The sequence below is a fragment of the Trichomycterus rosablanca genome, chromosome 1, assembly GCF_030014385.1.
Source record: "Trichomycterus rosablanca isolate fTriRos1 chromosome 1, fTriRos1.hap1, whole genome shotgun sequence".
NCBI lineage: Eukaryota > Metazoa > Chordata > Actinopteri > Siluriformes > Trichomycteridae > Trichomycterus > Trichomycterus rosablanca.
In genome coordinates, this window is record NC_085988.1 from 67270923 (window position 1) to 67283886 (window position 12964).

Below are 12964 nucleotides of genomic sequence, written 5' to 3' on the forward strand. Positions count from 1 at the left end.
TAAATTTTGAGAAACACTGTTTTCATATTATTCACATTTTCCATACTGTCCCAACTTTTTCTGAATTGAGGTTGTATAATAAAGTCTTCCCTTGCAGAGATTGGAATTGTGGCATTTTTAATACCAGTGCCAAGTTTTAATAGTTACAACTATTTAGTATTTTTGTCTATGAGCATCACATTGATACTGTATATTCTTAATTTATTACACCTGTTATCGAGTGGGGCAAGAACTTTGGCAGTTGCAATGCCTAAAAGCTCCAGGCGGTATTAAAACAGATACCTATCTAACATCTACACAAACATTTTAAATGCATGCATGCCTTCTGCAGATGTACAAATCTGGTACATCAGCTTAACTCATCTACTGCTGTAAATCTTTATACTCTGACTTACTGTGAGTCTGACTCCAGAATATTTGGGACAAAGGGCACATTTTGTCTATAAAACATCTACAAAGGGTTGAAGGCTGTACCTGATTATACATGGTGTGTGTGTGCACACAGGTGTGCATACATGACATGTGTATGTGTGTAGGCATTATTTCATTGATGAGGACATGTAACACCTACCATGCCCTGAAGCTAAGTCATTCTACACAGCTACTTAAAATTGGTGTTTCTGACTGTCATCTATGTGACTGATAGGTATGAGAAAATAAATGTGTTCTCTCTACCCCCCCCCCCCCCCCCCACACATACTTACCTCCTTTTTGGGATGAATTGAAATAGCCAGGCCTTTTTGTCTAGGATTAGTGCCTAATCATGCCAATGCATATTTTTTCTTATTTTATTTCAGTTTCATGTTTTACCACTACTTTAGTATGGTCAGGTAGCCATGTCTGTCATGTCTGTATGTAGATGCCCGACTGTCTGAAAGTACTGCTGGTGATTTGACCCCTGGATATAATACCCCTTGAATAATTAGTGTTTTATAAATTTACTAATGTGCAAATCAAGTGCTAAAAAGTCAGAATCACAGAGAAACTACAAACAATGATAAATAGTTCAACCACTATGGTACTTTATGGCAGATCTTTTTCAGACATACTGTAGTTCAGTCTATATTAGGGCTGGCTCGATAACACTTTTTTATGTCCAATACCGATACTGCAAATTGAGTATCTGCCAATACCGCTACCAATCCAATACCGTAATTTCTCCTCTCAAACAACTAAGCAGTAATAATACATGTCTCAATGCACCATGGTTAAACTAGCTATCTAAATAACAATGTTCAGACTGTGAAACAAATATTCTGAAGGAATAAATACAGAAACTTCAACATCACACTTATGCAAAACTGCTGTTTTTATTTTAACTGTTACACACAGAACATTTAGCAGCATTTTTGGCTTGTTTAACAAAAGTGTCTACAATTGGAAGATGTGGATGTCAGTCAAATGCGATGGACCAATTAGAATTGACGCAGAGTTGAGATTTTTTGTTAAAGTTCTGTCATGTTTTTAGTTTATTAAAAACCAAAGTGCGCTTATTACAAAACCCTGCTGGAAAACGGGAAACGGTGTTTTTTGTTTTATTTCATAACACTAATGGATTAATCGTTGAGGATGTGAGAGATCTCCAAGCTGGGACAAGATTTTTTTATCTCAGGTGAGCGATTTATCATTTATAAAGCGATTTTTATCGGTGCCAGCCCTAGTCCATATCCAAATCCAGAACCCCAGACCCCTTATTTCAGCCAAACCAACAATTATTGCCCAGGATCACAGCCTAGCTTAAAAAGAATTTACACTTTATACCCAAATATATCAGTTTTAGAACAGTTGTAACCTCTGGTCTAAATAATCATGCTCTTGAAAAAGAGCTTCCATACAGCTTTCTAAAGATTCTGGCATTTATCTTTCTGTGGAAACATTTAAACATTTTGTATGCATGTTTTTCATAAAATGTATTTTGTGTGCATAGAACTCAACAGAGCCACATATTTAACTTTTAATGATTCACAATCATAAAAAAAAACAAAAAACATTTTTTTTAAATGCTAAATTTTGTGTACAAAAAAGGTTTCTCTTCAGCCAGGACAGCTGCACTGTTGCCAAGCTGAAGAGGCATATGATCTGTATAAACATTCTGTCTTTACCTGTCACTGGTGTATTATGCTACTGTCATCCTCTGAAGCATGGGCGTTGATGCTAATCCTCAAAAGATTCTTTTAATAGAAGCAAGGGGTAGTCAGACAAGGTAGTACATGTGGTTTCTTACTGCATTTGTTTAAGCTTTGGATATTGGTGTTGTAGATTGATAAAGATAGGAAGAAGAGGAGAAAAGAAAGACAGGAAGGTACTATGTTATGTAAATCAGATTTAAAGGAGAGGCGTCTTACCCTGTAGTCTAGTCATGGTGCATATGCTTCTCACCTGTACGCTCAGTCAGAGAGAGAAATGGCATCTGTTCGCTTAAACTGATTTTCCACTTCATCTGATTTGAACCTGGCTTCCGGCTGGACATGCCTGAATCCAAAAGGCAGCCTGAAGCAAATGTGTGCTCAGTTATTCTCAAATTTGGTTGTCAGTGGAGACGTGGAATTGTCACACAGTCTATAAGTTTTCACTATTTCATTTTCTGCAAAATTCTTGCACACAGACCTACACATTAACTTTCAACTTATACTGTAGATATTACCTCAAGTGACTTTAGTAAGACTGAAAAAGTAATGTATTTTCTGATAGCTTGGCTATTCTAAATGCCAACACTGAGAATAGATGTGCTGTCTCTCCTCCAGAAGGATAGACATTTGTGTGTTTAATGTAGCGTATCCTACAAAGGAAGTGGAAATCAGAACTTGTGAGAACGGTGGGGGTGTAGCAATACTGTTAACTATATCACTTTTTCTGGGCATATAAAATATAATGCCTTTCTGTTTTCTTGCAGTCTGCCTTTCGAAGGTCTGCTAACGTCATTTATAATCTCATACAGACATTCATATCATGTTTCTGATCAGGAAGTTCCTTCAAGGGCAGCTTAGGAACATGATTACCATTAAAAAAAGGACTGCTGCACTACAGTTGAAGTCAAAGTTTACATTACCTTGTAGAGGACATATACAGTGGATATAAAAAATGCCAGGTTTTTGTGATGTAAAAAATCAGACCAAGATAAAACATTTCACATTTATTTTCATTTTATTGTGACATATAATCTGTGTTGCACAAGTGTGCATGCCCTCTTATAATTGGGGGTGTGGCTGTGTTCAGAATTAACCAATCACGTTTAAGCTGAAGTTAAAAAAGTAGTCAGTGACACCTGCCATTAATTATAGTGACTTTGATTACCACAATATAAAAATATATTATGTACCATAATATAAAATTCAGCTCCTCTAGTAGGATTTTCCTAAAATTAGCATCTTACAGCAAAATCCACAATTTTCCTTCGGGGATTAATAAAGTACTCAATCAATCAATCAATCAATCAATCAATCAAAAAGAGCTTATAAAGTTTCAAACGGATCTCACTGTTGACAGGTATCATTTACATTTACTGCATTAGACAGATGCTCTTATCCAGAGTGAATTACAGAAGTGCTTTCTCAGTTTCCTGCTCTAGTACAATTAGACAACGGTCTAAAAACACAAATCTGCTGAAACCCTGTTAGAACCAAAGTACAGATAGAAGGTATTTTTAAATAATGTAAAAGATTAGTATGTGCATGGTTTCAAATTAAGTGCTTAGTAAAGAAATGGGTCTTTAATTGTCTTTTGAATATGGTGAGAGACTGATGTTCAAACAGACAGGAGAAGCGCATTACACCTCATGGGTGCTAGTACAGAAAAGAGCCTTGATGCGTGTCTTCCTTGAATTCTGAGTGGTGTATCAAGCCGAGTGAGGGCTGCGTGGTACAGATGCTCTTATCCAGAGTGAATTACAGAAGTGCTTTCTCAGTTTCCTGCTCTAGTACAATTAGACAACGGTCTAAAAACACAAATCTGCTGAAACCCTGTTAGAACCAAAGTACAGATAGAAGGTATTTTTAAATAATGTAAAAGATTAGTATGTGCATGGTTTCAAATTAGGTGCTTAGTAAAGAAATGGGTCTTTAATTGTCTTTTGAATATGGTGAGAGACTGATGTTCAAACAGACAGGAGAAGCGCATTACACCTCATGGGTGCTAGTACAGAAAAGAGCCTTGATGCGTGTCTTCCTTGAATTCTGAGTGGTGTATCAAGCCGAGTGAGGGCTGCGTGGTACAGAACAGGGTTTTTTGAATTCTCATTGGTAGACTAGACCATTTTTGACTTTGTAGGCAAGCATCATTGTTTTAAACTGAATGCAGGCATTTACAGGAAGCCAGTGAAAAGAATGCAGCAGTGGGGTGATGTGGCAGTGTGTGGGTTTGTTGAAAACCAGATGAGCAGCTGCATTTTGAATCAGTTACAGGGGTTTAATAGTGGAAATTGGAGCACCTGTCAGGAGGGAGTTTTAGTAGTCCAGCTTCAAGATGACAAGTGATTGGATGAGAATCTCAGTGCCTTCCATAGAGAGAAATGGTCAAATCTTTTTGATGTTGTAGAGAAGGATATGGCACAATCTTGTCATGTTAGCTACATGAGTGAAGATGGACAGCTGGTTCTTCAGGACAACCAACTTTTGTACATTACCAGATGGTTTGATCTGCTTCTTCAGGAGAAATGACTAGGTCTTGACATGGAGACAGATCTTTAGGATTATATATCAGCTCTGTCTTGCTGGGGTTAAGTTTCAGGCAATGATCTGACATCCATAATGAGATATCTGCCAGATATGCTGAGATGCGGGCTGAGACTTGTATGTCTGAAGGAGGGAATGACAATAGCTTGAGTATCATCGCATAAGAGAGGTAAAAGAAGCCATAGGAGGATATGACCTTACAAAGAGTTTAGGTGTAGATAGAAAATAGAAGAATCAAGTATGGAGCCCTGTGGGGCACCAGTAGAAAGATTGCATAGTAGGACTGCCTTGTTAGGTAGAAAGCTATACGCTGCCATTTTGAACTAGTTATTTTAAGGAGGAGAGGGTAAACAAGAGAATCATGTGATTTACTGTATCAAAGGCTGGAGATCAGGACTGATGACAGTTGATGGATTAGCAATGATACCAAGCAAGCAATATCAAGTTTTTAGGTGTTTTTTTTGCCCTATTCTTCCTGCAAACACATTTTAAGGTGTGCAACAGTACAGGGTTCATTCTCTCATTCTCTGTTGGGGAAAGGCCAGGACTGCATGCAGGCCAGTCCAGTACCTGTATCCATTGTCTTGTTGAAAATCGTATGGACGTACCTGGAAAAGATGACGTCTTGAAGGCAGCATATGTTTCTCTAAAATCTCAGTTTACTTTTCTGCATTAATGCTGCCATCACAAAAGTGTAAATTACCTTTGCCAAGGGCACTAACACAGCCCCATACCATGACATACCCTGACTTTTGGACTGTTGCTGAACAGTCTTTAGATCTGAAATACTAAGTCATCTGACCACAATACACATTTTCACTGTGACAAGGTCCATCCCAGATGCTTCTAAGCCCAAAGAACTTGAAACTGCTTCAGGACATGGTTTAACATAAACATACATTCTTTTTTGCACAGTAAAATTTAAAATAACTTTTTTAGGTCTAACTCTATATTGTAGCATGACAAAAGTAATTCCTTGCCCATGTGGTTATATCAGCTATTGATGAATGATGGTTCTTGATGCAGTGCCATCTGAAGGATTGGAGATCACAGATGTTCAGCTTTGGCTTGCGCCCTTGCCCTATACACAGTGAAATTCCTTCACATTCCTTAAATTGTTTAATTAAATTATGCACTGTAAAGGGAGAAATATGCAAACTCTTCCAACATTTCTTTGAGGAATATAGTTTTTAAACATTTCAATCATTTTCTCAAGCATTTGTTGATCCTCTGCCCATCTTTCCTTCTCAAATGTACCTGTTGAAATGCATGAATAAATGTATATTAACATGTAAAACTGAACAGACAAAACATTAAATACTTTGGGTTCATACTGTCTGCAATGCAAAAAGTCAAAGTATATGGTCATTAGCTTTTTGATTGAATAAACTTGAAGACCAGTTTCAGTAAAGAAAGACCTTTTTCCTGTTTTGTGCATCATGACAAAGCTCATGTCTATCAAAAACGTTTGATCCAGAAGAACCAATAGAGGTCTAACCTCAACTCTACCCAACACTTCTAGGACTAATTTCCAGCCTTACTAATGCTTTACAGTACAATACAATAAAATTATTTTTCCGCATATCCCTGCTTGTTTGTACGGCGCCCATGGAGCAGGTTAAGGACCTTGCTCAAGGGCCCAACAGTGGCTGCAAAGCAGAGCCTGAATTCGAACTGAGAATCTCTCGATTGATAGCCCAAAGATCTACCCACTAGACTATCACTGCCCATACCACTGAAAAGAGATTGATGACTAAAATGCTCTTAGGATTTTTTGAAAATTGCACTACTTTAAATAAGTTCCTAATCTATAATACTATAGCCTGAAAAAACTACAAAACCAATTTCAAAAATTTCATGTTGTTCCTTCGTAAATATAGGCTGATTTCTAATTTAAGGCCAGCAATACATTTTAAAAAGTTGGGTCATGGGTATTCAGAAAAATATCTGAACATAAAAGGCAAATCTAAAAACCAATATAGAACTCATGTAACTTTTAATCACTTTTATATGCAGATGAAACTTAAAAACGGACATGCTTCTGTAATAAATATAACCACATATGCTCAGGAATATATTGGGAAACCGTTGTTGGTAAACACAGTCACTGTATCTACGAATGCAAATTAAGACCAAGTCAAAGCTGTAAATTAACAACATATTAATCTAAACAGACTCAAACACATTTGAGATGGACTGATTCAAAATGGATATTAGTTTCTCCTCTTTAAGCCTTGGGAGCTAAATGTCTTAGACTTGGTTTATGTCTGTCCATGTGTGTGTGTGTGTGTGTGTGTGTGTGTGTGTGTGTGTGTGTGTGTGTGTGTGTGTGTGTGTGTGTGTGTGTGTGTGTGTGTGTGTGTGTGAGAGAGAGAGAGAGAGAGAGAGAGAGTAGCCTCTGCAACACAGCTGGTTTAAATGGTAAGGTGGGTCAAATCCACACCCACATTTCCAGTTACCTTCTTTTAAAAAGGTCATTTACCTACAGGCTTAATTTCTTTTCTCTGAAAGACTTCACAAATGTAAAAATCAAAATAGCTTTTCTTTTAGCAATATGCAGGACAATTATACTGATGACTTAAAACTCAAATGATAAAGTTGGTCAGAATTAACAGGTTTTAAAAATATGTATAAGATTTACCCCTACACCAGTCTCCTTAAAGTTGATGTCTTTCAGTCACATCCAATGTTATCCAATTGTTAAATCAATTAAGTTATATAAATTATATGCTTCCAACTTGCAAAGTTTGTGAGGAATACCCTTTCTTGTACTAGCATAACTATGTCTCTGTGCCCAAAGCAAGGTCCATGAAGACATGATTTGGTGAATTTACAGTGTAAGTACTTTTGTAATAAGCCCCGAACTTACCCCCTTTAAGTACTTTGGTTTTCTCCCATGTACACGTGAGTATGTGAGAGTATTTACACTGGCACCATGGCCACATTTGTTTATGCCCTTCACCCAGTGATACTGCACAATGATTGAGACCGTCGTAAGTTGCAGACTAAAGATGTTAAAGTGAAAGGAAAGAAATTAAATATTAGGAATGTTTTCGGTGAAGTCCTATAATGGTGCCCTGTCCAGTTTCCCGGTGGAACTAGTATACCCTCCATCACCAACTTCCAATGACCAGACAGTGGTTAATGAAAATCTAGGGAACATTTCTGTGGCCATACTGTCCTCTAGTGGTCGTGTTTAACAAAACCACTTGTAGAATCATTCGGTGTTCGTTGACTTAAATTAACTAATTCAATTTATTAAATTTATTGTTATCATTCCAGTTGACACTATTTAACAGATGCAATGTGTGTTGATTTGGCTGCCATAAAAGCCTCCACTCTTTTTATGAAATTTGTGAGTCTATACTGTGGGTATTAGAATTGCGTACATGGGTATTTGTAGTATATCTGTTCATTTTTATTTATGGATTTTGCTACAGAGAGCCCTGTGTCTTCCTCTATATTGGTTGTGCTCTCTGCTCTCCACTGAAACAGTGCCTGGCTGCTGCACAAGTGTGAGAAAATGCATGTACTAGCCTGTGGCATGAAACAGGGGTCACATGTGCTATAACATAATTTTAAAACATAATTTTAAATGTTTTCTGAGTAAAATGAGGTAATGTTTTTTCACATCATCAACAAAACATGGAATTTGACTGTATGTTGACAAATATATGTATATAATTTATTTTATTTTCTGTACAAATGCTTGTATGTGTTTGTACAGAATGTCGCACTGCCCTGCCTGCAGACATCGTGTTCATGGTCGATGAGTCGTGGACGGTGGGTCCTTCCAGCTTCCAGCAAATAAAAGAATTCATCGCTGAAATTATAAGATCTTTCCAAACCAGTCTGGTAGGATCAGAAGGAGTCCGCTTCGGAGTTACAGTCTATGCAGATGTCCCAAGGTGAAGTAGATTATACAGTATAACAAAATGTGATATGAGTTCACTCAAAGTTTAGGAGGCTAATTAGAAAACCACTCTGCTGGTGTGCCCTTGAGCAAGGCACTTAAGCACATGTTCGTCTAGGGTCATCCTTTCCTTGGGGCACACCTGACAAGAAGATTATTTTTTCAAGTGGTATAATAAAAGCTCTCCAGTCCAGATTAATAAAAGTTAAAGAATATGGTTTTATGAAAGAAAAATGTGGAAACCCCTGGCTAAAAGCAGGAATTCTCAGCAGCATTAATGAAGGCTCACTGACTTGCACATTTTCAAACACATGGATGGCTTGGTTATTAGCATACAAGCTAAATAAGGTTTGTTGGACACAAAAAATTTGAAACTTTGAAGGGCACTAGTTCGAGGACTTGAATTTTAGAAGCTGTAAGTACGAGCAGATAGCAAAACCTGACTGTCTCGGCCAGAAGGCCTAAACTTGGTTCAGTCATGGTTGGATCTTTAAGCAGGACAGTAATTCAAAGCACATAATAATTCAATAATTCAACTCTCAAAGTCAACACAAAAATCTTACAGAAAACATGTGGGATGATCTACCAAGAGTGGACCTAGGAATCTGAAAGATCTAAAGAAATTCTGTATGGAGGAATTGTCCTAAATCCCTTGCCATGTGTTATCAAGTCTCATAAAGCATCATATAAAAAACTCCAAGATGTTATCTTGGCTGAGGAAGGCTGCACAAGGTACTGAAACTAAATGACATTGGTATCTGTAAATGTGAGACACACATATTTGAGAATTGTTTTTAATGATAAGATTTTCATTTTTATTAAAATTATTGGATGTCTAATGAGAAAAGCTTTGAATAAAATATTGAGAGTACAATATTGATCTTTAGATAAAAAAATAAATAATACAGCCTGTTTTATTGGTTTTCAGGGGTACCAGTTTTTGTAGAAGGGAATGTATAGGCTACTTATACATAGGCTTTAAAAACTTATAGCCTTGTAGCCTTTAAAAACCAAAAATAATTGTTTGAAATAAAATCAGCTGTAATGCCTCCCAGGCTGGTATGAAAACTTTTAGCCACAGTGCCCCATAAAAGAAAAAAGATCACTGGTCTGTGCTCTTCTGCATATAAGAATGCACTTTATTATTAACTTTATCATAAGGTTTATGATAGCTAAGTTGTTGCCTATACACTAAGTGTGAGATACTTGTATTTTAATCCCTCTGCTCTATGTTTTCAGAATGCGCATTGCTCTAACAGACTTCTTTACTCTGGATGAGGTGTTAAATGCAGTGGAAGAGCTGCCATATGAGGGAGGAGGCAGCCGCACTGGTCTGGCACTTGAGTTTCTTGTGGAGTCCGTCTTCAGCCCCTCAATTGTTCGGGAAAACACTCCAAAGGTGTGAAAGTAACAAATATGAAAGTGACAATTAATGTTTGTTTTTTTGTTTTTACTAAGCTGGAAAACTACTTGTGGTTATGTTTGAAATGTGGCTAGCTGTAATGGCTTTTATATAAATATTGTGTTATTCAGTATTTAATATTGCTCAATTTTAAGAGGCAGAATTCCCTGCCAGATAACCCAGAGAAGTGTCAGTCAGCCCATTTGGTTTGATATTAATCCATTAGCTTTAATGTTACAATATCTGTGCAGAAATGAGTTCATTAGATTTCTAACTGGATGCAGATGCTTGTCCTGCAGAGAGAAGCAACTGATTTGCAAATGAGGCAGCAGGTGGATAGGTTGCTGTGATGAACAACAGATCGCCTTTTATTTAAAATCAGATCACACACACACACACACACACACACACACACACACACACACACACACACACACACACACACACACACACACTGAAACATAATGACATAATGATTCCGCTGAACTTTATTCAGTCTGGTGCATTTTTCTGATGCCAAATTATCTACTGGTCTGGGTATCTGAATGCATTATGGACTGTGAATTACGTATGTTAAAATATGTCAGGTGTAACATTAAATCATTAAATATACAAACAATTCATGTTTAGAGAGTATGGTTAGTGGCTTTAGTTTAGTTTTGCCAGGGAAAACTAAGAGACTGTGTTGCATTGACACAGTCCTCTGAAAAGTGGCTGTAAAAACCCTGTACTGAAATAATTTTATATAGATATACTGTATATACAAATTCTGTTTTGTGTACATCAAGAAAATAAAACAATTTTTCAATGGGGTGGGTTGTGCCTCACTACTGAAGCTTGCCACACCAGCAGAAAAAAGAAATTAACTCAAGTGCAAATGTTTACTCAAAGTAAAACAATACCTTGGCTAAAAGGCCACTAATAAAAAAGAAAAATATCACAAGTAATATAGGTGGTAAAAGGAATAGAAATAAAGTAACAAACATAAGACATAAAGTGTCTACAGCCCACAATGGAGAAAGTGGATAAACAGATGTTATGTAAATACCAAACCTAATGGCTCTTTTTATGTAGTTTAGAGCCTAACCATATTAACATCGTTGCACCATGTCACAGAGAGAGCCAAATGTAATTTATTCCTGTCTGATTTCAGATTGCGGTGCTTATTACTAATGGCAGATCAGATGATCAGATCGATGGACCAGCAAAAGCAGTATCTGACAGTGGGATCTCTCTCTTTGCTGTTGGTAAGTAGCTTACTCTACACTTCTTTGATTTCATGTTTATGTGGGCTTCATTTATTTCTTTTACTAGTCCGTCAATATACATCAGCAAATTGGGAGTTGTTAATGTTGCTTAGGTTGGTGTGTTTGTGAGTGGTGGTTCTTGTTGCTTGACTCTTTGACACTTTGCCCATCTCAATGCCCAGAGCGTAGAAATAATTACAACTCATTAGAGAGTGGCTGGTTAATTGCAGCGAAATCTCATCAGGCTTGTCTTTTTGTGTTCAGACACTCAGACTTTCTAATCAGTCTGTGCCCGAGAGGCATAAATAAATTAGCCTAGTTTCACACATCTACACACATCTAAAAGAGAAGATCACACATCCAGCATTGATCACTTTTACTACTATCACTAAATGCTACAGTTTATAAGTGTGGGTATTTACTGCTATAGTTTAGTGTTGCACAGTTACACACATTCGGCTTTGATGCTTACAGTTTTATTGTGGCCTTGACTGAAGTATGCCTTTTTCACCATAGGTTAGTTTTCACATAATACGTAGAATACCTTCTATTCCTTCTGTCAGAAAAGACTGAACCGGAGTTGTAGTTTGTCATGTACAATTTTTTTAACCATTTTGTGCTTAACATTTAACATGCAGCATAAAATAAATAAAATAATAAAATATATTGAAAGCTGATGTTTTGATGTGTGGAATATACTGTATGCACATGTTATCTGTTCACATGTTAGCTGTTCACACACAGATGTAGAAGTTGAACATGCTGAACATTCTTAGATGCTGGTTGAGAGTCAGATGTTCTTTTTTGTGACTAAATAATTAAAACAGATTTTTTTTTGTCAAAAACAAAGCAAATGAACAAATATATTTTTAAGTTTTTAAGTGTTATGTGGTGTATTTCTAAAAAATCTGGTTGGTTAAAAATGTACCTACATCTACTTAGAATAATTATTTAATGGTGTAAAACAATCTTTGGTGTTATTTTACTTATGTGTCGTGACCTCGTAATTTATAATAATTCATAAGAATTTATCATGGCTTGTTACTTTCTGTGCCTAGTTCTAGTTAAAGGGTGAGTTCAACCACCACATGTAGACTAAGCCTGGATCATTACAATGAAAAAGTCTAGGCAATGTTAGATATGTAACCTAGAGCTATTTCTAAGCAACTTTATATTTGGTGTGCTGCATGTATATTTAAGACCCAGATGATTTTTGTTAATATTTTAAGAAAAAAACTTGTGAAATTTGGATTTTATTTGTTCTGGCAGAGAAGCATTTTTCTCAATCATTAAAACATGTTACTTGCCTTCCTGCCAGGCCAATGTTGGCTGACAGGGGGATGGGGGCACACATTGACCTAAAGTGCAATTGTCTTTAAACTGTGCTTCAAAAGTATTTGCTGCATCTAAATACTGTAACTGTAATTCAGCTGAGTTCTCTGACTTTCTACCTAATTTACTGTCTGTATTTTTGCCAGCTTCCTTTTCTAGTCTTTTAGCTGGTGTTTAGTTCTGTTTTCCCAGGAACTCAGGCGGTAGGCACAGTAGCTTTCTTGAGTTTTTTTTTTTTGCATTCCTGTGTGTAGCTGTCAGAGGGGATTCATTCTGGACTCATGTTATGTCCAGTGATGGTGTGGCAGCTTTTTTTTACTGAGTTTCTTTAGTTATTTACTGAATTTCCCTCTCTTGGTTCTCTGGTGCAGTGTTACACCTGAGGCCTCATTTGCCCGTT

General features: G+C 36.8%; 1 protein-coding gene across 1 annotated transcript in view; it reads left to right on the forward strand.

Moving 5' to 3' along the window:
• Positions 1 to 12964, forward strand: part of col7a1l (collagen type VII alpha 1-like) — a 78936-nt gene that overhangs the window by 1635 nt on the left and 64337 nt on the right. The window contains exons 2-4 of the mRNA XM_063008367.1: positions 8398 to 8578; positions 9823 to 9982; positions 11139 to 11232. Coding sequence (XP_062864437.1) covers positions 8398 to 8578; positions 9823 to 9982; positions 11139 to 11232 — 435 coding nt within the window. The remainder of the gene's footprint in view (positions 1 to 8397; positions 8579 to 9822; positions 9983 to 11138; positions 11233 to 12964) is intronic.